This window comes from Desmodus rotundus, chromosome 4 (genome assembly GCF_022682495.2).
Source record: "Desmodus rotundus isolate HL8 chromosome 4, HLdesRot8A.1, whole genome shotgun sequence".
Lineage (NCBI taxonomy): Eukaryota > Metazoa > Chordata > Mammalia > Chiroptera > Phyllostomidae > Desmodus > Desmodus rotundus.
The window spans coordinates 65,972,218-65,998,370 of NC_071390.1; the positions used below are offsets into that span (position 1 = coordinate 65,972,218).

Consider the following 26,153-nt stretch of genomic DNA (forward strand, 5'->3'; position numbering starts at 1 on the left):
CCAACAGGTCCTTGTCCTGTGGCTCTATAAAAGCAACTCATCCTCTGAGGTCCATGGGCCCCATGGGAGCATGGAAGTATGGAAAAATGAAATTCAATTTGCATAACAAGATAAAGCATGCTAATAGGGCTCTTTATTGAGCTGAGTTATTCAAATACCATCTAAAAATACAGATTCTAGCTAAACACACACACACACACACACAAACAAACAAGTATCTGTCTAGAAAATGCCTGTAAGAAGTCATAATGATCTTGCAGTTTATTGGCCCCATATACTGCCAGAATCAGGGCTTTAGAAGGTCCTGGAAATCCTCAGTCCCTTTAAACTGTCTTTCCAAATAAAATCTTAATGAATAGAGTTTAAGTCATTTATTGGACTCTGTAATCTCTTCAAGCAGTTGTTTTTTATTTTTATTTCACTGGAAAATGTGGGAGGGTATTTTGATATTATCTAAGTAAAATCAGTGGGTAAACTTTGTTCACCACCAACCAAATGATGCTGCCTTCAGAAAGTTGTCGGAAAGAAAATTAAATGATATACCAAGAAAGTACATTCTAGGCATAAGCAAAGCCAGTCAGCACAGCTGGAACATGTTCTTTATGAGGAAGCTCCAAGCCACTTGGTGATTTCAAGTGTGAGGCAACGGAAGTCCTTCTTAATGGAAAGTCACAAGCTTCTGAAGAACTTCAAGCACAATTTTATAACAAAAGTAATACTGCTCCTACATACATGTATATGAAAAACAACAGAATGTTAAGTAACTGAATACCAATATCCACTTTCAGAGAACACATTTGTATTTTTAACCACAAAGGAAAGTTCCTAAAAGACCAAACATTTAACTAATTATTTATTTACATAAATATATTTTTAAATATCTGGAAAATAAATGATGACAATATAGTTCTTGCTCTAGAACTAAAGGATAAACTGAATAGAGGGGAAACCAACTCTCATCCTCAATCTCTTATATTTTGCCTGGATAAATTTAATTTTAAACTTAATTTTAATTTTATTTTTTAGAAATAGCCTCAGGACTCTCACACTACTAGTTCAAATAAAATGCTTTATATTATTCAACATTGGCCTAAAAACAGTCTAAGATAAAGATTTAAGGGTACATATTTGTTTTCATTATCCATATTCTCTTAACCCCCCAAATGATTAATAATTAACCTGTCACAAATTATATCATTTTATGACATGCCAATGACTAATACTTCAGTGGAAGGTAAATATCCCAAAATTGTTATCCATAAAATTTATGAGAAATAAATTAAATTATGTTACTTAAATAACACAGCATTATGGACAAAGCTCATGTTTGGGCATCAGGAGACTTCAGTCTTAGTTTTGGCTCCCCCACTTGCTATCTGAATGAACTTATGAAACAGACTGCATTGCTCTGAACTTAAAAGTTCTACATCAGTAATATCAGAGCCAAACCAATGTCTACCTCAAAAGGGAAAAATCAGTGAAATCATGTAGGTAAAAGAGATTTATAAATTGTAATGTGCTATATACAGTGTTAACTTTTATATTAATTATTCTTCAAATTAGAATTTATGAGGTGAGAGCTTACCTTTGTTTGAACCATGCCATAACGCTGTTCTCTCATTTGGGCCACTATATTTCTGATGTTGAACTGCAATAGGATGATAGTAATTTTATATTATCCATGTAGGGGGAAAACATAAATGTACAGATTGACAAATGAGTATTCCATACTGCTTTCCAGTAAAAGAGATGTCAAGATTTAATCAGAAAGTTCTCATTTTCAGTCATAAGAAAATATACTATTTTTAACCTAGTATAATGGATAAGGAAGACTTGTTTAAATGGGTTTCCAGGAAAAAGCAGGAAGCAATCATTTATAACAAGAAATGCTCTCCAAAAGAAATAACAACAAATTTTCTCCTGTGTATACTTTTCCATTCTCCAAAGGGAGAACTTAAAGTAGCATTATAATTCTGGAAGAGTTTGGAAGCATCGAAGACTTTTTCTGGCTACAATAGTAGTACAGCTGTTTCTTGTAAAAAGAGCCCTCTTAACTCAAATGGAGACCCCAAACAACGTCTGACTCAACACCAGATTCTGCAAGTGTGCATAGATCTACTCTACTCAGTGTAGTCGCTGAGCTGGAGCAAGTCTGCAAAAGCCTGTTGCTGGTCCACAATGCAATAAGCCCAGAAGCTAGTAGTAAGTTTTAGAAACTCTCATGCCAATCTGATACTGGTGCAGCATCAAGAGGTGTCATCAGTGGAACAGTACACAGACCAGCTAGGGTGTTGCTGAACTGGCCTGAAGGGTCACATGTGGTGTAAGCTGAGGACCAGTTATATGCAACAAGACCATGCTGACATCTGAAAATTTTCAGGTTTGTCAACCATAACCCAAAGTATATAAAAAATCAGACAAAATGTAAGCTTTCCTCTATTTTTATAACTTATCGTTTTATAATAATTAAAATATTTAATTTAGCTTTAAAATTTTTTATATTGAATTATTCACAGTAAATTGCAAAAAAAAAAATTTAAAGAGAAATTCTGTGTATACTTCACCCAGTTTCCCCATATTATACCATCTAGGATAATATAGTATAATATCCCAACCAAGAAATTGACATTGGTATAATTCACAAAGCTTATTCAGATTTTGCCTGTTTTATATGCAATCATTTGCGAGTGTGTGCACTTGTGTGGGTGTGTGGTGCTGTGCAATGATATCATATGTAAAAATTTATGTAACTGCAACCACAGTCAACATGCCTATTATACCATAAAACTACCTTGTGCTATCTGTTAGAGCACCCACCCACCACAATCCTTAACCCTTGGCAACAGTAATATGTTCTCTATCTCTATAGTTTACTTCAAGATTACATGGCTGGAATAAGGTACTACCTAACCTTCTGAAATTGACTTTTTTTCATTCAGCATAATTGCTTGAGACACATCAAAATTGTTGTGGATATTAATAGTCCTTTCCTTCTTATTGCTAGATAGTATTCTATGGTCTGGATATGTACCAGTTTTTTAACCATCAACTTGTTGAAGGACATCTAGGTTGTTTCCAGTTTTTGGCTGTTATGAATAGATCTGCTATGAACATTTGTGTACAGATTTTATGTGAATATAAGTTTTCATTTCTCTGGGATAAATACTCAAGAGTGCTATGGTTGTGTTTATACTGTTTTCTTTTTTAAAGAAATCATAGCACTATTTTCTGGAGTGGATATACCGTTTTACATTCCCACAAGTGATGCATGATTAATCCAGTTTCTTTAATCTTTACCAGCATTTGTTGAAGATTTTTTTATCATTATTTTCATATTAGCCTTTCTGATAGATGTCCAGTGACATTTCATCATGGTTTTAATTTAATTTTCCTAAAGACTAATGAAGCTGAGCATCTTTTCAAGTGCTTATTTGTCATCTATATATCCTCTATGGTGAAATGTCTCTTCACAACTTTTACCCACTTTATAACTGGATTGATTTTTTTTGCAATTGTGTTTCAAGGGCTGTTTATATATTCTAGATGTAAGACCTTTGTAAATATATAGCTTACAGGTTCTCCAAGTCTGCAGCTTGTATTTCAATCTTCTTCATAGGGTCTTTAACAGAACAAATCATTTTAATTTTCTTTCCCCCTAACATCAGTGATGGCAAAATGTGTTCTGTCATCACCTGTATTCAACACAAGCACTTGAAAGTTCTAGGTAGCACGATAAAGCTAGAAAAAGAAATAAGAGGCTTACAGATTGGAAAGGAAGTGATAAGTCTGTCCTTATTTTTCGGATTGAATGATTGTCTATGTAGAAAATCCCAAGAAATCTAAAAACAAAACAGAACACAAAATCTTCCTAGAACTAAGTTTAACAAGATCAAAGGACATAAGATCGGCATGCAAAAACTGCACTTCTACATAATAACAATGAACATATGGAAACCAATAGTAAAAACACAATACCATTTACAATCACTCCAAATAAAATGAAGTAAGTTGCCCTGGCTGGTGTGGCTCAGTGGATTGAGTATGGGCCTGTGAAACAAAGGGTCACAGGTTTGATTCCCAGTCAGGGTACATGCCTGGATTGCAGGCAAGGTCCCCAGTAGGGGGAATGCAAGAGGCAACCACACATTGATGTTTCTCTCCTTCTCTTTCTCCCTTCCTTTATTGTTCTCTAAAAATAAATAAATAAAATCTAAAAAAAAGAAAATGAAATAAGTTTAACAAAGCATGTACAGGATCTGTATGCTGAAAATTATAAAATGCTAATAAAAGAAACCAAAGAAGACCTAAATAAATGGAGAGACATACCATATTCATGGATTAAAAGATTCAACAGAGTAAAGATGTCAATTCTCCCCAAGTTGATCTAGATTTTAATCAATTCCTATAAAAATCCCTGCAAGCTTTTTTTGTAGACAGAGACAAGCTAAATCTAAAATTTATATGGGAATGCACAGACCCTATAATCATTAAAACAATTTCAAAAAAGAAGAAGAATGTGTGAGGAATCACTCCACCTGATATAAGGACATACTATATAACAACAGGAATGCAAGTGTAGTATTGGCAAAAGAACAGACATATAGATTAATTGAATAGATTACAGAACCATAACTAGTCCCTTACAAACACGTCCAATGATTTCTGACAAATGTGCAAAAGCAATTCAATGAAGGAACAACAGCCTTTTCAACAAATGGTGCTGGAGCAATTGAACATCTGTAGGATGGAAGGAAGGAAGGAAGGAAGGAAGGAAGGAAGGAAGGAAGGAAGGAAGGAAGGAAGGAAGGAAGGAAGGAAGGGCAGAGAAATAAAGAAAGAAAACTAAACCTTGACCTAAACCTCACACATTATACAAAAATTAACAAAAAATAAATTATGGACTTAAATGTAAAACATAAAACTACAGAACGTTCAGAAAAATTCTTTGACATTTAGGCTCAGATATACTGACACTTGAAACCAAAAGTATGATCCACCAAAGAAAGTATTGATAAGGAACTTGGGAAGATGGCGGCAAGATAGGTGGGAGCAGAGTCCACTTCCCCTTGGCACCAGTGAAATGCCTAGCTGATCTGAGGAACAGAGCAAACAGCCAATGGTATTCCAGCATATATGAAGATCAGAGACCAAAGATAGAGGACATTGAAAGATCAGACGGTAAGAAGAGTGCTTAAGAACAATAAGGTCCCTGGGACCTGCGCGGGGACCAAGGGGCTGAAGTGCCCTGCCGCAGTGCAGTGTCTCCTGCAGGATTCTTGGGAAAGAGCCAGGCTGGGCTGTATGAGAGGCCAGGTGCTTGTTTGGACCAGGGGGACTTGAATAGGAAGAATTCCTCGAAAAGAAAAAGAGAAAATAGAGGCACTCAGTGGGTAGTTAGAGAACTCTTCACAGCAGCCCTGGCCTCTTGCGCTCCTACCCCCATAGCCCCTGAACTGTGAACGCGGGATAAGCAGCCCCAGCACACACCTGAATCCTGGTTGGTGTGCACCCAGATCAGCAGCCTGGGCACCCACACCTGAAACCTCAGGTGGGTGCGCACCCAAATCAGCAACTGGTTGCCTGAGGGCAACCACAACTAAAGCACCTGTTCTGAACAACTCCCACCTAGCCCCTGCGCACAGAGCCCTGCAGGGCGTACTCGCTCTCTAGGAGGAAGGCAGAACGCCTAGCAGAGAGGAGCTGCAGGGCTAGGGGAGACTGCAGTCCCCAGAAACACTTGACCCAGTAGGGAGATGAACTACCCTGAAGGAACACAAGAGCCCCTAGAATCCAACACAGCAAAGAGCAAGAAGGTGGAATGTCAGTTGCCCCTAATTGGTGTACCTCAAGGACAGCACAACTGGTGAACTAAAGGCCTAGGGGGGAGCAGAAGGACCCTGAGGAACTGGACTAGAGGCTGGACAACAATGAAGAGTGTGGCTTAGGAAGGGAGAAAAGTGAAACCAATCCCTCCAACCACCCACTCCTGTTTCACAGACAGAAAGACCACCAGAACTAACCTGAACAGTTTAAAACCAACGAAAGGCTTTTTTTTGTCTCTCTTCTTTTTTTCTCCTTTCCCCCTATATTGTTTCTTCCTTTCTGCCCTTCCTTCCTTTTTTTTTATTTCTTCTTCCTTCCATTCTTTACTTTTTTATTCCTTCTTTCTGTCTTCTATTATTTATGTTATTTTAATTTTTGTTAAAATTCCTTCCTATCTTTCCTCTGATCTTTTTTATTCCTTCTTCCTTCCTTCCGACCACACTTCCATTCCTTTTCTATTCCCTTTTTCTTTCCTTCCCTTCTACTTTTTTTTTCTTCTTTCTCCTTTTCCCACAGGTGAGACAATAAAACCTGGAGCTCTGAAAAGACCAGAGGCAGAACCTGTTAGACCCATAAGCATCAGCTCAAGACCAGTGAGATCAGGAGATTAAGGAGACAGCACCACTGAATCCCACTGGCATTCTACCATAGAAGTTCATACCATAAACCAAGGGAGTCAGAACATATCAATTTAAGAGGCAGAGGCTAACAAGAAGAGTCTCAAAAACAATGGAAAGAGAAAGAAACAATACCCAAATGAAAGGAAAGGAGGAAGCCTCAGAAAAAATGCTAACTGAAAAAGGGGCAAGTCAGCTATCAGATACTGAGTTCAAAGCAGTGGTTATCAGGAAGCTCACTGAGCTCACCGAGAACTACCAGAAACTACAGGGAAACTACAATGAACTCACTGCAAACTATATCAATATGAAAAAGAAATAGAAACTATCACCAAGGGCCAAGAGGTCATGAGGAATACAATTTCTGAACTGAAGACCACAGTAGAAGGAATCAAAAGCAGACTTGATGAAGCAGAGGATCAGATCAGCGAGCTGTAGGACAAGGTAGAAAAAAACACCCAGAAAGAGCAAGAAAAGGAAAAGAGGCTCAGAAAGAATGAAGAGGGATTAAGGGAAATGCAGGACAACATGAAATGTAATAATATCCATATAATAGGCATACCAGAAGGAGAAGAAGAAGAGCAAGGGATAGAAAACCTGTTTGCAAAAGTAATGATGAAACATTTCCGTAATCTGATGGGAGAAAAAAATCACACAATCAAAGAGAGTCCCAAGCAAGAGGAAGCCAAAGAGGCCCGCTGCAAGACACATCATCATTAAAATGGCAAAATTCCAAGACAAAGAGAGGATCTTAAAGGCAGCAAGGGAGAAACACGCAGTAACATACAAGGGAGCCCCAAGAAGGTTAGCAGCTGACTTCTCAATGGAAATGCTCCAAGCCAGAAGAGAACGACAAAAAATATTCCAAGTAATGAGAACCAAAGGCCTGCAACCAAGGCTACTTTACCCAGCAAGGCTCTCAATCAAGATACAAGGCCATATAAAGAGTTTCCCAGGCAAAAGAAGTCTAAAAGAATACACTACCACCAAACCAGGTCTGCAAGAGATGCTAAAGGGACTGCTTGAAGGAAAGGAAGGAAAAGAGAAAGAGAGAGGAACACAGGTATGAAAAAATGGCAATGAGTAAATACCTATCAATAATAACCTTAAACATAAATGGATTAAATGCTCCAATCAAAAGACACAGAATAGCTGAATGGATAAGAAAGCATGACCCACACATATGGTGCCTACAACAGACCCACCTCAGGACAAAAGACTTCCACAGACTGAAAGGGAAGGGCTGGAAACAAATTTTCCAAGCAAATGGACAGGAAAAAACCTGGGGTAGCAATAATCATATCAGACAAAATAGACTTGAAAAGAAGGGCCATAAAGAGAGACCCAGAAGATGACTTCATAATACTCAAAGGAAGAATCCACCAAGAAGACAGAAACATTGTAAATACATATGCACCCAACATAGGAGCACCCAAATACATAAAGAAAATCTTGGAGGACTTCAAGAAAGATATTGACAACAACAAAATTATACTAGGGGATTTTAACACCCCACTGTCAAAAATGGACAGATCTTTCAAACAAAATATCAACAAGGATATTGTGTCACTTAACAATACACTATAAGAAATGGAATTAACTGATATGTATAGAGATTTTTGTCACAAAGAAGTAAAATACACATTCTTTTCAAGTATACATGGAACATTTTCAAAGATAGACCACAGAGCGAGCCTCAACAAATTCAAGATAATTGAAATCATATCAAGCATTTCCCTGACCACAAGGGACTGAAACTAGAAACCAACCACAAAGGAAAAACCGGAAACACTCAAAATCATGGAGACTGAATAGCATGCTGTTAAACAATGAATGGGTCAAGGACAAGCTTAGGGAAGAAATCAAGAACTTTCTGGATACAAATGAAAATGAACTCACAAAAACCCAAAACTTATGGGACACAGCAAAGGCAGTCCTGAGAGGAAAGTTCATAGCAATACAGGCCTACCTTGAAAAGATACAAACATTTCAAACAAACAACCTAACCCTATGCCTACAAGAACTGGAGGACCAATAAGGAAGACAGCCCAGAGCAAGCAGAAGTAAGGAAATAACCAAGATCAGAGCAGAGTTAAATGACATAGAGACTAAAAGCACAATTCTAAGGATCAACGAAGCCAGGAGCTGGTTCTTTGAAAAGATAAACAAAATCCACAAGCCTTTAAGAGGGCTCATCAAGAAAAGAGAGGAGACAAATAAACACAAATAGAAGAAAAAAAAAAGGAGAGATTACAACTGATACCACAGAAATACAAAGGATTGTAAGAAATTACTAGGAAGAACTGTATGCCAAGAAACTTGAAAGCCTAAGTGAAAGGGACACATTTCTAGAAAAATATAATCTTCCAAAAGTGAATGAAGAAGAAGCAGAAAACCTGAACAGACCAATAACAGCAGACGAAATTGAAGCAGTCATCAAAAAACTCCCAACACACAAAAGCCCTGGACCAGATGGTTTCACAGAAGAATTCTACAAAGCACTTAAAGAAGAGATAACCCGTATCCTTCACAGAGTATTCGAAAAAATCCAAACTGAGGGAAGACCCCCAAGCTCTTTTTTTGAAGCCAGCATCATCCTAATCCCAAAACCAGATAAAGACATAACGAAGAAAGAAAACTTCAGGCCAATATTGCTGATGAACATAGATGCTAAAATTCTCAACAAAATATTAGCAAAGCGCATCCAGCAATACATTAAAAAGATCATCCACCATGACCAAGTGGGATTTATCCCAGGGATGCAAGGATGGTACAATATTTGCAAATCAATAAACATAATACCTCATATAAGCAACAGCAAAGACAAAAATCACATGATCATATCAATAGATGCAGAAAAAGCATTTGCAGCACCCATTTCTGATAAAAACACTCAGCAAAGTGGGAATAGAGGGAGCATTCCTCAACATAATAAAGGCCATATATGAGAGACCTACAGTCAACATCATACTCAATGGACAAAGCTTAGATCTTTCCCACTAAGATCAGGAACAAGACAAGGATGCCCTCTCTCACCACTCCTATTCAACATAGTATTGGAAGTCCTAGCCACAGCAATCAGACAAGAAAAAGAAATAAAATGCACCCAAATTGGAAAGGAGGAAATGAAACTGTCACTGTTTGCAGATGACATGATGGTGTACCTGGAAAATCCTATAGACTCCACCAAAAAACTAGTTGACCTAAGAAATGAATTTTGCAAAACAGCTGGATACAAAGTCAATACTCAGAAATCAAAGGCATTCCTGTATACCAACAATGAAACTGCAGAAACAGAAATCAGGAAAAAAATCCCATTTGATATAGCAAGAAGAAAAATAAAGTACCTAGGAAGAAAACCTAACCAAGGAGGTAAAAGACCTGTACTCTGAAAACTACACAACAATGAAGAAAGAAATGAAGAAACACACAAAGAAATGGAAGCATTTACCAAGCTCATGGATTGGAAGGAGTAACATCATCAAAATGGCCATACTACTCAAAGAAATTTATATATTCAATGTAATCCCTATTAAAGTACCCATGACCTATTTCACAGATATAGAACAAACATTTCAGAAATTCATATGGAACCATAAAAGACCCCGAATAGCTGCCGCAATTTTTGAGAAAGAAGAACAAAGCAGGAGGGATCACAATACCTGATATCAAACTGTATTACAAGGCCACTGTAATCAAAACAGCCTGGTACTGGCATAAAAGCAGGCACATAGACCAATGGAACAGAACAGAGAGCCTAGAAATAAACCCAAGTCTCTATGGTCAATTAATATTTCACAAAGGAGGCAGGAGCATAAAATGGAGCAAAAATGGCCTCTTCAACAAATGGTGTAGGGAGATCTGGACAGGTATGTGCAAAAATGAAACTTGATCACCAACTTAATAAAATAAAACCTCATGAATTTTAAAATCATTACTTCTGTGAAAGCCTGTTCTTTAAATTTGTAATTTAAGATTAGAGAAATTGTGGAAATAAATTTGTATTTATTTAACCTCAATTTACTAATGGCAAAACAAGCTTCATTGGACTGTCTTGTTACCAAATTATGACTGTAGATGTAACTGCAGAGAAATGAAGACCAAAAAAGTTCATGTTAAGTTTACCTGGCATTATGATTCCTCACATATTGAGTTTTATAGCCATTATTTTTTTACAACAAATTTGACCATTTAATGGAATGGAAAATTTTTAAATCATATTCCATTTGAAGGCTAAATCATGACAAATCACATTATCTGAACAAACCAATTACTAGCAATTAATTTGAATCTGTAATTAAAACACCCTCATAAAAAGCTTAGGCCTGCATAGATTTACAAGGGAATTCTAACAAATATTTAAAAAATGATTAGTACATATCCTTCTTAACTAATCTACAAATTGAAGTTCACTTACAAATTTATTTTATGAGGCCAGCATTACTTTTATACGTGAACTAATGCAGGAGACTGCAAAAAATAAGGAGAGAGGGTGACAGAGACTTACAGGCCTATATTCTTGATAAATGTACACACTGAAATTCTCAACAAAATAGTACCAAACCAAATTGAACAATATATTAAAATTATTATACACCCTCATCAAGTGTGAATACACCAGTGATGCAAGAATGGCTCAACATCCAGGAAACAATTAATGTGATTCAACACATCAATAAAAATATGAATATTCAAGAGATACAGGAAAAGAAAAAGAATACTATATTCATTACTGATAAAAACATTTCAAAGAAGGCTAATAGAAGGAAGCAATCTCAGCTTGATAAAGAGTATATATGACAACCTCACCACTAGCTATATACTCAATTGTGAAATAATGAAAGCTTTCTTTTCTTAAGTATATCATTTATTTTTTAAAATTTTTTATTGTTATTCAATTACAGTTGTACGCCTTTTCTCCCCACCCCAGCCAACCCCACCTCCCTCCTCCACCTCCACCCTCCCCCTTGATTTTGTCCATGTGTCCTTTATAGTAGTTTCTGTAAATCCCTCTCCCCAATGTGCCCTCCCCACTCCCCTGTGGCTATTGTTAGATTGTTCTTCACTTCAATGTCTCTGGTTATATTTTGTTTCCTTTTTTCTTTTTTTGATTAGGTTCCAGTTAAAGGTGAGATCATATGGTATTTCTCCCTCACCTCCTGGCTTATTTCACTTAGCATAATGCTCTCCAGTTCTGTTGCAAAGGGTATAAGCTCCTTCTTTCTCTCTGCTGCATAGATTTCCATTGTGTAAATGTACCATTGTTTTTGGATCCACTCATTTGCTGATGGGCACTTAGGTTGCTTCCAGTACTTGGCTATTGTAAATTGTGCTGCTATGAACATTGAGATGCATAGGTTCTTTTGGATTGGTGTTTCAGGGCTCTTAGGGTATAATCCCAGCAGTGCAATTGCTTGGTGAAAGGGAAGTTCCATTTTTTGTTTTCTGAGGAAATTTCATACTGTTTTCCAAAGTGGCTGCACCCATCTGCATTCTCATCAACAGTGCACTAGGGTTCCCTTTTCTCCACATCCTCTCCAACACTTGTTTGTTGATTTGTTTATGATGACCATTCTGACCCGTGTGAAGGGGTATCTCATTGTGGCTTTAATTTGCATCTCTCTGATGGCTAGTGATGCTGAGCATCTTTTCATATGTCTGGGCCCTCTATATGTCTTCCTTGGAGAAGTGTCTGTTCAAGTCCTTTGCCTATTTTTTAACTGGGTCATCCAGGAGTGGAGTCCTGTGAGTTCTTTATATATTTTGTCATCCAGGAGTGGAGTCCTGTGAGTTCTTTATATATTTTGGAGATCAGACCTTTGTCAGAGGATCATTGGCTAATATATTTTCCCATACAGTTGTTTCTCTTTTCATTTTAATGCTGTTTTCTTTAGCCATGCAGAAGCTTTTTATTTTGATGAGGCCCCATTTGTTTATTCTTTCCTTTATGTCCCTTGCTCTAGGGGCATATTGGTGAAAATATTGTTGCATGGAATATCTGAGATTTTCTTGCCTGTTTTCCTTTACGACTTTTATGGTGTCAAGACTTATACGTAAGTCTTTTATCCATCTTGAATTTATTTTTGTGTATGGTGTAAGTTGATGGTTGAGTTTCAATTTTTTGCATGTAACTGTCCAGTTCTCCCAACATTATTTGTTGAAGAGTATAGCCATTATTGACTGTGAATTGCTGAAACTGCACTTTTGTTAACTGCAAAGATGTACTAGCTAACAAAGGAAAGCAACCATTAATATTACTTGCCATGTACATAAAAAATAATTTCAAAGACAAAAGGATTATTTTAAAGAATGTTAAATTAAAAAGCCAACAGGAACTGATGTTCAATATTTCACATAACATCAATCTACTAGACTTACAAAATATCACTTTGAATTGCTAAGACTAAAAACCCAGAAACAATTGTCAAGACAATGGTAAAACACTGTATTAAAGATGTTTTCTCTAAAATGCTGAGTAAATAAAGAGATGAGCAAAGTAGGTTCACAGCTGTGAGTATAAGAAACAGGGTTTTTTCCTGTATTATTATTTATTAATTACTGTATTAATATTAACCTATTTTGCCCACCACTGTATGTGTCAAATAAAAGTTAAAGTACCATTTTTTTAAAGTATGTTTTATTGATTATCCTATTGCAGTTGTCCCATTTTTTTCTCCCTTTTATTCCCCTCTGCCTGCAGCCTTCCCTCCCACACGCAACCCCCACCCCTTAGTTCGTGTCCATGGGTCATACATGTAAGTTCTTTGACTTCTCCATTCCCTATACTATTCTTAACCTCCCCCTGTCTATTTTGTACCTACCATGTATGTTTCATATTCTCTGTACCTTTCCCCCCATTCTCTTCTCCCCTTCCCCAATGATATCCCTCCATGTGATCTCCATTTCTGTGATTCTGTTCCTGTTCTAGTTGTTTGCTTCATTTATTTTTGTTTTTGATTTTTAGGTCTGGTTGTTGATAGTTGTGAGTTTGTTATCATTTTACTGTTCATAGTTTTGATCATTTTATTTTTCTCAGGTAAGTTCCTTTAACATTTCATATAATAAAGGCTTGGTGATGATGAACTCCTTTAACTTTACCTTATCTGGAAAGGAAGCACTTTATCTGCCCTCCTATTCTAAATGATAGCTTTTCTGGATAGAGTAATCTTGGATGTAGATCCTTGCCTTTCATGACTTTGAATTCTTCTTTCCAGCCCCTTCTTTTCTATAAGGTTTCTTTTGAGAAATCAGCTGACAGTCTTATGGGAACTCCTTTGTAGGTAAATGTCTTCTTTTCTCTTTCTGCTTTGAAAATTCTTTCCTTGTCTTTAATCTTGGGTAATGTAATTATGATGTGCCTTGGTGTGTTCCTCCTTGGGTCCAGCTTCTTTGGGACTCTGAGCTTCCTGAACTTCCTGGAATTCTATTTCCTTTGCCAGACTGGGGAAGTTCTCCATCATTTTTTCAAGTAAGTTTTCAATTTCTTGCTCTTCCTCTTCTCCTTCTGGCACCCCTATGATTCAGATGTTGGAACATATAAAGTTTTCCCTGAGGTTCCTAAGTCTGTCATTTTTTTAAATTCTTGTTTCTTCATTCTGTTCTGGTTGAATGTTTATTTCTTCCTTCTGCTCCAAATCATCACGTGAGTCCTGGTTTTCTACCTGTCATTGTTGGGTCCCTGTACATTTTCCTTTATTTCACTTTGCATAGCCTTCACTTTTTCCTCTATTTTGTGACCAGACTCAACCCTTTCTGTGAGCATCCTGATTGCCAGTGTTTTGAACTCTGCATCTGAGAGGTTGGCTATCTCTTCATCACTTAGATGTTTTTCAGGAGTTTTGATCTGTTCTCTCATTTGGGCCCTTTTTCTTTGTCATGGAGCTCCTGTTATGTTATAAGGGGTGGAGCCTTAGGTATTCACCTGGGCAGAGCAACCCACATTACTGTGTTGTGGTGCTGTATATGGGAAAGGGGTCAGAGAGGGAACAATGCCACTTGCTTGGCTCTCACCTCACTTTCAGTCACTTTCCATGCTACCCACAAGCTAATTGGGCCCTTCTGGTGCTGATTCTTGGGTGGGTGAGTGTGTGTATGTTCTAGGACCCTGTGGTCTCTCTGACAAACTCTCCTGTGAGGCTGGGAGTTCCTCCTGCCTCTGCAACCCCCAAAGATTTTTATAGGCAGAGTTTTTGAGGTTTTCTTTTTCTGTGCTGGAACCCTGGGTTGCACAGTCTGTTTTACTCCCCAGTTGTTCCTCCCAATTTATCCACACACAAATGTGGGACTGCCTCATCCACCAGCCACTGCCTCACCCACCTAGTCCTCCAGCATGCATCTTGCCACACATCCTCTTCCACCCCTGCTGCTCATCTCTGTTCCTCCTACCTGTTTGGATAAATGTTTCTTCTTTAACTCCTTGCTTGTCAGACTTCCATACAGTTCAATTTTCTGGTAGTTCTGGTTATTTTTTGTTTCTAAATTTGTTGTTGTTCTTCTTTTGGTTATGGAGGAGGCAAAGTGTGTCTACCTATACCTCCATCTTGGCCAGAAGTCTAGCTCTAAAGTACCATTTTGTAATGACACCCCAGCTTGATGAATTCAGGGACTGGGTAATGAAATAGAGTAGTACTAATTTATGAAACAAAAGTAGCTATTTACTATTGAAACTTAATCATGCATAGGTATTGCTTACATAGTGATTCTTTCAGTATATATTTGATTTGAACATGATGAGATACAAAGGAACAATTCCATTTTGCATTTTGATTACTGACAAATACAACTAGTTCAAAACTGTATAAAAATGCAAAGTACTAACTATGCATTGTCAACAAATGTCATTTGGAGTTTTAATTTTGTGTATGATTATATACTGGTAGTAGGGCTTCAATGACTGGAAAACAGTTGAAGGTATTAACACAGACCTAAAAAATGCAAACACACCTGCCCGATGAACTAAGCAATATGCTTAGTGAATGGTATAGTAAGAATTTGGATCAGTCATTTCATGATGGGATCATATGATAATTGACAATTAACAACTGTTATTGTATGCTGCAGATAGTGAGAAGGGGAAGTTCTACATAGAATGAGAAGTCTTAACATTCCCAAAGGTTCAGAAATTTTTAAGCAGCCTTGGTTAAAAACGAAAATGGCTATAAAAGTAAAAATGAAAAGAAATGGGTGGTTTCAGATTTTCAGATTTTCATATCCTTTAGAATCATAATTAGGCTGGTATGTAGCTTGCAGCATGTAAGACTTTCCCGTGTGAGTTCCACACCATGCACACTAGTCTATGGCTGCTCAACACCACCAAAACACTGGGCTTGCTCTTGGATGGTATGGCAATGCATCAAACTGCCTTGAGTGTTTCTAAATGCTTACTGCCCATTTCTGTAAACTTATCTTGCAGCACATAACAAACATCCACGGATTGATGCTGGTCCAAGACCACATTTTTTAGTAGTTCTAGTAGCTCTACAAAATTTCTAGAGTAGAGAGGGGCATCAGTAAGAATATTTGAAAATTTAAGACTCTATTGGAAAGCCAATAAGGAAACAACGGATGTGTTGCCTATTTTTGAACCACTATATTTCATGAAACTAAGAATCCTTGATTGTAAAATGCATCCTTTTATGCACCACAAAAAAAAAAACCTATGTCAATTAAACTCTCAGATGACTCACTATAAAACACATTTAGAGTTTAAAGAAGGTATAACATGGGAAAAAACAGTGCTCCTTAGGATCATGAATACAGTTCCTACAAGGGATATAAAATAAAGGTAAATATTAATGTAAACAAACTACTTAAGAAATTATGATGAACATATAAAAATTATACTAATGCAATTTGTTATGGGAATAGGTAACATCAGACTCAAATTTTTAGCATTTTTGATAGCCTTTGTCTTTATTTCTGGCCAGACATTTAATATTTATTCTTTGTCATAGAGCCCTGAATTTGCTCTGAAAAACCATTCCTCTCTCATTCTCTGCCATATGGCCTGGAGTAGTCCTCACTGGCCTACATTGACCAGAATCTCCCACAGTGACTAGTTCAGTGAAGGCGTATAACTCAGTGGAAAACAGTGAAATGTTAGGAAATGCTGGGCTCAAGATTCTGAAAAGAAGGAAATTCCTTCTATCCTTCAGGAGTTACTGGGAGAGGCCATTTGTCTACCATCCCACATAATATGGCCTGAGAATGATGAGTTCCTAAGAACCCATGTCATTTGCTGCCACAGGGAGACCATGCAGCCATTTGCTGCCACAGGGAGACCCTGTCACTGTCTGGGTATAACTACATAAAGTCTGAGAGAGGAGAGTCTGACATTTGTTCTGACAACAGAAGTCTGCAGAATTTGTCTACCAGGGAAAATGCCACATAGATCCTGTTTTCTCATGGCTGAGATGGGCATTTTCATATCCCTCATGGTTATTTATGGTAAGAGCCACTCCCCCACCCCCAGTGCCTCCTTATTCTGCAGCACAGGAAAACAATTTTTTGACCACAGATCTGAATTCATATTCCTTACTCAGTTTAATCAATGATAAAGGTATTAGTATAATCACCATATGTCTAATTATTGTGTCTACCTCTTAGCTGGTTCTAAATTAAGAGGAGAGCAAAGAATTGCTAAAAATGGACTCAAACACAACAACATTATTATCCTTATTTTACATATGAGAAAACTGGGTTTCAGAGAGGATGAACAATTTGGAAAATCACTAAAAATCTACAGTATGTGGTAAAACTGGCAGTACAACCCAGGGAACCTCTCATTAACTCTGAAGTCTACGTTTTTTCAGTTTGCTCACATCCATGTATTTCTGTCCATTAAAAATATGTACACATCATCAACATTCTCTAACAAGATTATAAAAACTGTACCTGTGGAGTGGAGGGCAGAAAAAGGAAAATGAACTCACATTTACTGTGTACTAAGCCATTCATTCACATCATGTACTTAACCCTCATATCCATCTCCAGGAACCTGCAACAGTTAAATAAGAAGCAGGTACCCAAAGCTCACATCTATATACTAAGTTGCTCTTGAAGGCCAAATATTAGTCTTCAGCTATAAGAGGGCTGTTAAAAGTAGAGTGTTTACTAAAATGGGTTTATCTGCTTAATTCACACACTTACTGAAAAGTTCTTTTCAATGGCACAGAACACAACATCCACACATAGGAACACCCCAGTCCGGCCCACACCAGCACTGCAGTGAACAATGATGGGTCCTGTAAGGTGACTCTTCCTCACAAAACGAACATATTTGATAAAACCATCTACTGAGGCAGGAGTGCCATGGTCTGGCCAGTTGGTGAACTGCAACTGTTTTACGAAGTGACTTGTTCCTGTCTGTTAAGGGAGAGAGAGGGAAAAAGAGTGAGAGAGAGGGAGAAAGAGGAAGAGAAGGAAGTTGGGGAGAGAGAAGAGAGATTTATCAACATCTTATATTAGCGATCTCATTTCAATTTCTAATATACCAGTAATAATAATAATAATAATAATAATAATAATAACAGCTATATGGCAACACAATAATAAAAATATGAATACTAACATGTAACATGAATTGAGCACTTATGTTCCCAGTATTGTGTTAGGAACTTCACATGCATTATTTCTTAATTCTCACATCAATCCTGAGAGGTGGCACTGCGTGCATTTAATTCTCATTTTACAGATAAAAAGGTAAGGATTAGAGTGATTGAGAAATGTACGCTAGGTCAGGAGGCTCACATGTTTAGAGTTGGGACTGTCATTCAGGCCTCCTGAACACAAATTGCTGCACCATGAGGCTGCAGAAAAAACAAGAATCCATCTATCTTAGCTTAAGTATTATAATACTAAATATAATTAAAACAGGTAGGTGCCATCAAGTTGCTTGACTGGGGTCACCAATCTTCTCTGGCAATGAGGATAGGGTGGTTCATGGCCATGTGACTGGACTGTGGCCACCACTCTCATGATGAGCCCCCTGGAAGTAGAGTCATGAAACTCTCCTCAAGGTTGACAGATAAAACATTTGGAGTTTACCCATCATTCCTTCCAAAGGGATCACACTTTTCCCACTTGAAGTCCTTATTTTACTTCACTGAGGACCCTTCTGGAAAAACGGAGGATGGGTTTCTCACTCTTCTTCTGCTCCCCCCAATGCATCTTTTTTCCCTAAGTTTGAAATAGAAAACTCAGGTCTGAATCATTAGTATATGAATCTCAGTGATGAAAACAATACTTGAAAATCCTGTGAAGGCATGAAGTTTAGGATAACTCTCACCCTATCACATATTTCAGGGATTAAATGTCTCCTGTTACTTGTTGACCACTAAGAGTCTGCAAAAAGGTGGGCCTCATCTTTCCGCTTTCCTGACCCTATGCCATGAAGACAGAACCCCTGATGCAGATTCTCCAAACACGAACCACATGGTTCTGAGGCTTGTGGGCCTCAGCCCAAAGGCTCCTGTCCTATACCCCCTTGCCAATACTCCATAAGTGGACCCCAGAATTTGAGTCCTTGTAGACAGATCATTCATCTGTGCCTCCTGGCCTACATTCTCCAAACATACTGTCCTGGGGCCATAGCATGTATCACATGGCATTTAGAATTGATGTGCTTGGTGTCTTCCTTCCACACTAGACTGTAAGTACTCTAAGAGCTGAGACTGTGTCTGTTTCATATCTCCAGCACCTTACATAGTACCTGGTTAATAGGAAGGAATCACCAAGTATTAGAGAAATGAGGGATGAGGCAAATCCCCAGGTACACAGAACAAGCACAGTGCCCAGCACACAGCCAGCAAGCTCTGTATCTATGTCAGCCATTATTATTCTTGACATACCTGCTCCTCAGTCTGGGCTCTGACACTCCTCATACTCCTCAAGTTTATCTTTTCCCATCCTTTTCTACTCCTCTATCTCTTCAACTTCTCCCTTTGCACTCAGGTCCCCCATCCACAGTAATTTCTTGGAAACCCTAATCACCTCCCTAAATATTTATTCCATTTCCTTGCCTTGTTTCTCATAGGCACCTTACTCTCTGAGGGCCTCTCTGATCAAGGCTACCTGTTCTCCTTTGCCCAAGTACCACAAAGCACAGAGCTTAGGTTACATACTGCTTGCTGCCCACTCCTGTTTCCAATGCACTATTTCTTCTCCTTGAATAAACTCCCTCTCTTTTGAGTTTTATACCTCTTAGTTTCATTTACTTCCCCTTTCCATATTTCTTATTTGGACAATACTTTTTAAAAAATATATTTATTGATTATGCTATTACAGTCATCCCATTTCCCCCCCTCACTCCACTCCATCCTGCCCACCCCCTCCCTCCCACATTCCCCCCCTATAGTTCATGGCCATGGGTCATACTTATAAGTTCTTTGGCTTCTATATTTCCTACACTATTCTTACCCTCCCCATGTCTGTTTTCCACCTATCATCTATGCTACTTACTCTCTGTACCTTTCCCCCCCTCTCCCCCTCCCACTCCCCTATTGACAACCCTCCATGTGATCTCCATCTCTATGGTTCTGCTCCTGTTCTAGTTGTTTGCCTAGTTTGCTCTTGTTTTTGTTTTAGGTGTGGTTGTTAATAACTGTGAGTTTGCTGTCATTTTTACTGTTCCTATTTTTGATCTTCTTTTTCTTAGGTAACTCCCTTTAACATTTCCTATAATAAGGGCTTGGTGATGATGAACTCCTTTAACTTGACCTTATCTGAGAAGCACTTTATCTGCCCTTCCATTCTAAATGATAGCTTTCCTGGATACAGTAATCTTGGATATAGGTCCTTGCCTTTCATGACTTGGAATACTTCTTGCCAGCCCCTTCTTGCCTGTAAGGTCTCTTTGGAGAAATCAGCTGACAGTCTTATGGGAAGTCCTTTGTGGGTAACTGTCTCCTTTTCTCTTGCTGCTTCTAAGATTCTCTCCTTCTGTTTCATCTTGGCTAATGTAATTATGTTGTGCCTTGGTGTGTTCCTCCTTGGGTCCAGCTTCTTTGTGACTCTCTGAGCTTCCTGGACTTCCTGGAAGTCTATTTCCTTTGCCAGATGAGGAAAGTTCTCCTTCATTATTTGTTCCAATAAGTTTTCAATTTTTTGTTCTTCCTCTTCTCCTTCTGGCACTCCTATAATTCGGATGTTGGAATGTTTCAAGATATCCTGGAGGTTCCTAAGGCTCTCCTCATTTTTCTGAATTCTTGTTTCTTCATTCTTTTCTGGTTGGATGTTTCTTTCTTCCTTCTGGTCCACACCGTTGATTTGAGTCCCACTTTCCTTTGCATCACTATTAGTTCCCTGTACATTTTCCTTTGTTTCTATTTGCATAGGCTTCATTTTTTCATCTACTTCTCGAACAGATTCAACCAATTCTGTGAGCGTCTTGATAACCAGTGCTTTGAACTATGCATTCGATAGGTTGGCTAACTCTTCGTCACTTAGTTGTATTTTTTCTGGAGCTTTGAAGTGTTCTGTCATTTGGGCCATTTTTTTTTTTTGTCTTGGCCTGTCTGTTACTTTAAGGGGCGGAGCCTTAGGTGTTCCAGGGGTGGGGTAATGCTGGTTGCTGTACTGTGACGCTGTACACGGGGGAGGGGCCGAGAGGGAGCAATGGTGCTCCTCTCACTCTCCTCTGGATTTCAGTCTTTCACTCAGCTACCCACAATCAAACTAGGCCCCTCTGGTGCTGGTTCCTGAGTGGGTGGGCTTGTGCACACTCTAGGCCCCTGTGGGTCTCTCCAACGACCTCTCCTGTGAGGCTGGGAGTCTCTCCTGCTGCCACCCCAACCCCCACAGGGGTTTTCAATCAGAGGTTTGAGGCTTTATTTCCCTGAGCTGGAGCCCTGGGTTGTGTGGTCTGCTTCGCTCCCCGCTGTTTGTCCGGTTTATCTGTGTGCAAATGTGGGGCCATAGGGTGCTACCCACCACTCTGCCTGCCCTGTTCTCCGCCACTCTGAGTCCGGCCCTCTTGGTTTATCTGCGCGAATGTGGGGCCTCAGGGTCTGCTAGTGGTCAGACTGCCTGCCCCATTGGTCCCACACTCCGCCAGTCTAGGTCCCCCAACGGCCACGGGAGTCCTCTCTGCCCCATGCCTGTCTCTGCCCCTCCTACTGGTCTGGATGAATGTTTATTTTTTATTTCCTTGGTGTTGGACTTCCTTGCTGTTCAATTTTCTGTCAGTTCTGGTTGTGTGAGGAGGCGCAGTGTGTCTACCTACCTATTTGGACAATTCTTAATCAAGATGTTACCTCCTCTAGAAAACCTTCCCCCAAACTCCAAGTAATGCTAAGTACTTCCCTTCCAAGCCCTCATACCCTCCATACAGATCTCAATGTTACCACTGAGCACAGTTCCTTGGAAGGAATTATCAGTGAACATACCAAACTTTCCACCACTCAGTAAGCAGCAACAGTGCCTGGCACACTGATTAGCACAACTTAAGAATTTGATACATATCTGTCTCACTTGGCAGAAGCAGCCAAAGTACCTCCTGGGATTAGGTAACTTCCAATACTTGCTATCCTCGCCCCATCTCCCCTTTTCAATTTTTCCTCTCTCCAGCCAGAGTTTGGTTAAGCAGAAGTAGAAGTGGTGGTGTCATAGTTTCTGGTACCAGAGAGAATTAAAAATAAGTTATTTAAAAAGTATTCCCAATCTATACCTTATCCTACTCCTAACTTAATGTCCTGACACGTGCTCATATAATGAAATATATATCTCATACTGATTTTTAAAAACTTACAGACTTCCTGACAACTTGAAGTATTCGAATGATGAAATATTGAAGTATCTGGTAGTTCTCCAGGAAGATTTGACAGTTTTTCAATTCCAAAGGCTTCTTATTGGAAATGGGCCAGTAACGGTGGCATTTGGTAATTCCATCTTCTATCTCTCTGGTTATCATGACAATAACATTAGAGTCATTTTCCAAAACCATTTGCCAAAAGTCATCTGTGGTATCTGGCAGTGGTCCTTGGGTAGCAATATAAAAATATTCTTCTCCAGAATTGGTTATTTTAATATAACTAGCATTAATGTAGTCCTTGTTTTCTCCAAGAGGAACGCGTGTTGAATCATCTGTTACAAAAACAGAAACATCTGGTAGATAAGGAAAAGCAGGAAACAACACATACAGATTTCCTGAAAGCATTTCCTATAGATAAATCCATTTATCTCTTTGACCAATAGAGAGGATGGCATAGGAGTTTCTTTTCAAAAACATTATTTGAGTCTATAAATTTAAATTCCTCCCTCACAAAAACCTATTGGCATGATCTAAGAAATAAACAATTAGGGGAGTTTTTGTTGTAATCAATTTCTACTAAACAGAGAAAGATTCCACCAGTATCCAGACACTTTGAGAGACCTCTGTTAGAAATGGCACAGGGAGGATTATGTCAAAGGACGTACCTACTAGTCTGCAGCTAAACACAGCAAAGAAGGAGCCCTAAGTGAGTAACATTCTCCTACAAATCTGGAGCATCAAGGCCAAAGCAGCAGGGACCAGGAGGAAAAAATACCAACAACTAAGAACTGAGACAGTTGATCAAGTACACATACTAGGATTAACAGAATTCTGTCAATGCCACACGCATACAAGGCAGCCATCTGTTATGTTGATCCTCAGCCTCCACCTGGTGAAGTGACATTAACCAAAGCAAAGATATGGGGAAAGGGTGCTATAAAGAGGATTTACTCCAAGTAACAGGAGACATACCTAACACAAAGTGTTACAACAAATATGAGAGGGGGAAATCCAGTTATTTGACTCACTAATAAACTCTACTGGCCCACTTGACTCACTAATAAACTCCACTGGCATGGGTGCTCTTTCTTCCCTGTACAGCAAAATTTGGAGATCTGGCTCCACCACTGTTCCCACACACAGAAAGCAAATGACCTCAGAAAAGGAGAGACTTTCTCTGCCATGTAGCTCTCACACCAATAGCCTGTCCCTACTACACATGGATCATTTACCTATCAAATATGCTATGACCAAGATAATTTTAAAGGAGTTTACACAATATCTGACAGAACCCTTCTCAAATTCCAACATAGCAAACATGCACCATCCCTTATAAATATGAACAAATAGGAAGAACAATCACTAGATACTTAAAGATATATGCTACTTCACAAAAGGAGACCATTCTGTGGAATCATAGCAAATGTCTTCCTTTCTATGAGGAAAGAATGCTTTGAAAATCCTATTTATATTTTATACAACTCAACACCAAATAAAGAAAAAAAAAAACAAACTCAATTTAAAAATGGGCAAAGGACCTGCATAAGCACTTCTCCAAAGAAGACATAGAGAGGACCCAGGGATATATGAAAAAGTGCTCAATGTCACTAATCATCAGAGAAATGTAAATTAAAACTACAATGAGATACCACCTCACACCTGTCAGAATGGCTACTGTCAATAAATCAACAAACAAGTGTTGGTGAAGATGTGAAGAAAAGGGAACCATCATGTACTGTTGGTGAAAATGCAGGTTTGTGGAGCCACATGGGAAACAGTATGAAGTTTCCTCAAAATTTTTAAATGGAACTGGCTTTTGACCCAGTGATCCCACTTCTAGAAACATAACCTAAGAAATGCAAAACACTAACTTAAAAGAATACATGCAGCCCTATGTTCATTGCTGCATTATTTACAATAGTCAAGATCTGGAAGCAGCCCAAGTGCCCATCAGTAGATGAGTGGATCAAAAAGCTGTGGTGCATTTACTCAATGGAATACTATTCTGCCATAAAAAAGAAAACTTACCTTTTGTGATAGCATCGATGGACCTAAAGGTTATGAATCTAAGTAAAATAAACAAGTCAGAGAAAGAAAAATACCACATGATCTCACTTATATGTGGAAAATAATGAACAACATAAACTGATGAACAGAATAGAAACAGAGGCATGGAACAGACTAACAGCTGTCAGAGGGGTGAGATTTTGGGAGACTTGATGAAAAAAGGTGAAGGGATTAAGCAAAAGCAAAAACAAAACATTGAATGAGGTCTTTTCAGAAAGTTTACAGCCATGTAGTATGAAAAATAGAGACATTTACTGAAGAAGATACAAGATACAAGAAACATTGTATATAGGACAAGGACACCTCAGTGCCCTTCAAAGTAGGCACCTTGGGACCTCACACAATCCTCCCAATCACCATCAGCTGCCTCGTTGTATTTTCCTGAATCTCACTGAAGGCCTGAAATCTCTTTCCCTTCAAAGGTGGTTTTGGTTTCGGGAAAAGCAGAGTCACAGGCACCAAATCTGGGCTGTAGTGGGGCTGAGTCACCTGGGTGATTTGATGTTTTGCCAAAAAACTCTGCAGGAGACGCCATGCATGAGTGAGTGCATTGTCATGATGAAGCTGCCAGTCGCCAGTTGTCCATAGCTGCGGCCTTCTGAATCATCTGAATAGTTCCAGTGGAGGAATGTTCAAGCTTAATGCAAAATTTGATGCAGATTGGTTGCTCTACTAGCTCAGTCATTTTGAATGTGACAGCCACACAGTACACATGCTCACTCAACATTGTCTACCAACCCCAATGAAGAGTGCAGTGAAGTCATTATTGTTCATGCATACATATCCCAGTCCAGTCTCCTTGGCTGCCAGATTACATCAATATCATGCAAACCAAGAATGGGGATGAAAAGAGACTTTGCTTTGGGTGATGGGTGTACCATGCTGTATGCAGATAATGTTTTGTTAAGTTGTATGCTTGCAGTCTATATGGTTTTGTGAACCAATGTCATCCCAATAAATTCAATGAAAATAAATACGAACTCCTATTTGTATTTTAAATGAAATCCAAGAGAATATTATGTTATCATTTAAAAGGATAATATATCTGTTTATTTATATAAATATGCTACATTATTAAATTGTAAAGGAGGTAATAAGAGAATTATAGTGAGATCTTTCATTTTATATATGTATACACACACACATACACACACACAATACACATGCACCATATATAAAAATATAATAAACCAAAAAACCTAGCAAGCATTTATCAAAACACTAACAGTGGCTATTTCATTACCTAAATTTTTATAGTAAATATGAACTATTTTATGATAGAAAAGCATTTTTTAATTTTCAAAATGGAGATTAAATCTGTGAAAATTAAATAATCCAAAATAATAAAAGCTTGTTTTCAGATAAAAAGCACAATTACTCAGAGGGTAATGTTAGCATCACGGTAGAGTAAGAAGACTCCATTGTTTCTCCTCTTAAACTGACAAGTAAGACAATTATAACTCAACAAAGGATCCCCCTGCTCAACACACAAAGATGTCTGAAAGATCCACCCATCAGAATGGAACTGGAGAGCATTATGCTAAGTGAAATAAGCCAGGCATTGAAAGACAAATACCATATGATCTCACCTATAAGTGGAACCTAATCAACAAAACAAACAAGAAAGCAAAATATAACCAGTAACATTGAAATTAAGAACAAACTAACAGTAACCAGAGGGGACAGGGGAAGGCATAATGGGAGGATAGGTGGGAAGGGTTTCAGGAACAACTATAAAGGACTCATGGACAAAACCAAGGGGGGGAATCTGGGGAGGAAGGTGAGGATGGCTGGGGAGGGGGAAGTGGTGGGGGTAAATGCAGACAACTGTACTTGAACAACAATAAAACAATTTAAAAAAGAAAGAAAATATCTGACGGTGGGCAGATTTGAATGAA

At 38.5% G+C, this 26,153-nt stretch overlaps 1 protein-coding gene across 1 annotated transcript; it reads right to left on the minus strand.

The window, feature by feature from the left end:
* Window positions 1-615: 615 nt before the first annotated feature.
* On the minus strand, window positions 616-22,515 carry PTPN20 (protein tyrosine phosphatase non-receptor type 20). Its single transcript, XM_024561057.3, has 4 exons — window positions 22,186-22,515; window positions 17,589-17,804; window positions 1,586-1,648; window positions 616-724 (listed from the first exon to the last, which is right to left on the minus strand). Exons 1-4 carry the CDS (start codon window positions 22,378-22,380, stop codon window positions 659-661), a joined length of 540 nt encoding a protein of 179 aa, XP_024416825.3. The 5' UTR covers window positions 22,381-22,515; the 3' UTR covers window positions 616-658.
* Window positions 22,516-26,153: the final 3,638 nt, after the last annotated feature.

Excerpts from the sequence above, each read along its gene's own strand:
- PTPN20 (XM_024561057.3), bottom strand. The coding sequence starts at position 22,380 with ATGGTTTTGGAAAATGACTCTAATGTTATTGTCATGATAACCAGAGAG. Across the intron at positions 1,649-17,588 it reads CCATTGAAAAGAACTTTTCA|TTCAACATCAGAAATATAGT; the intron begins GTAAGTGTGTGA and ends ATCCTATTGCAG. Across the intron at positions 725-1,585 it reads ATGGCATGGTTCAAACAAAG|GAGCAGTATTACTTTTGTTA; the intron begins GTAAGCTCTCAC and ends ACATGTATGTAG.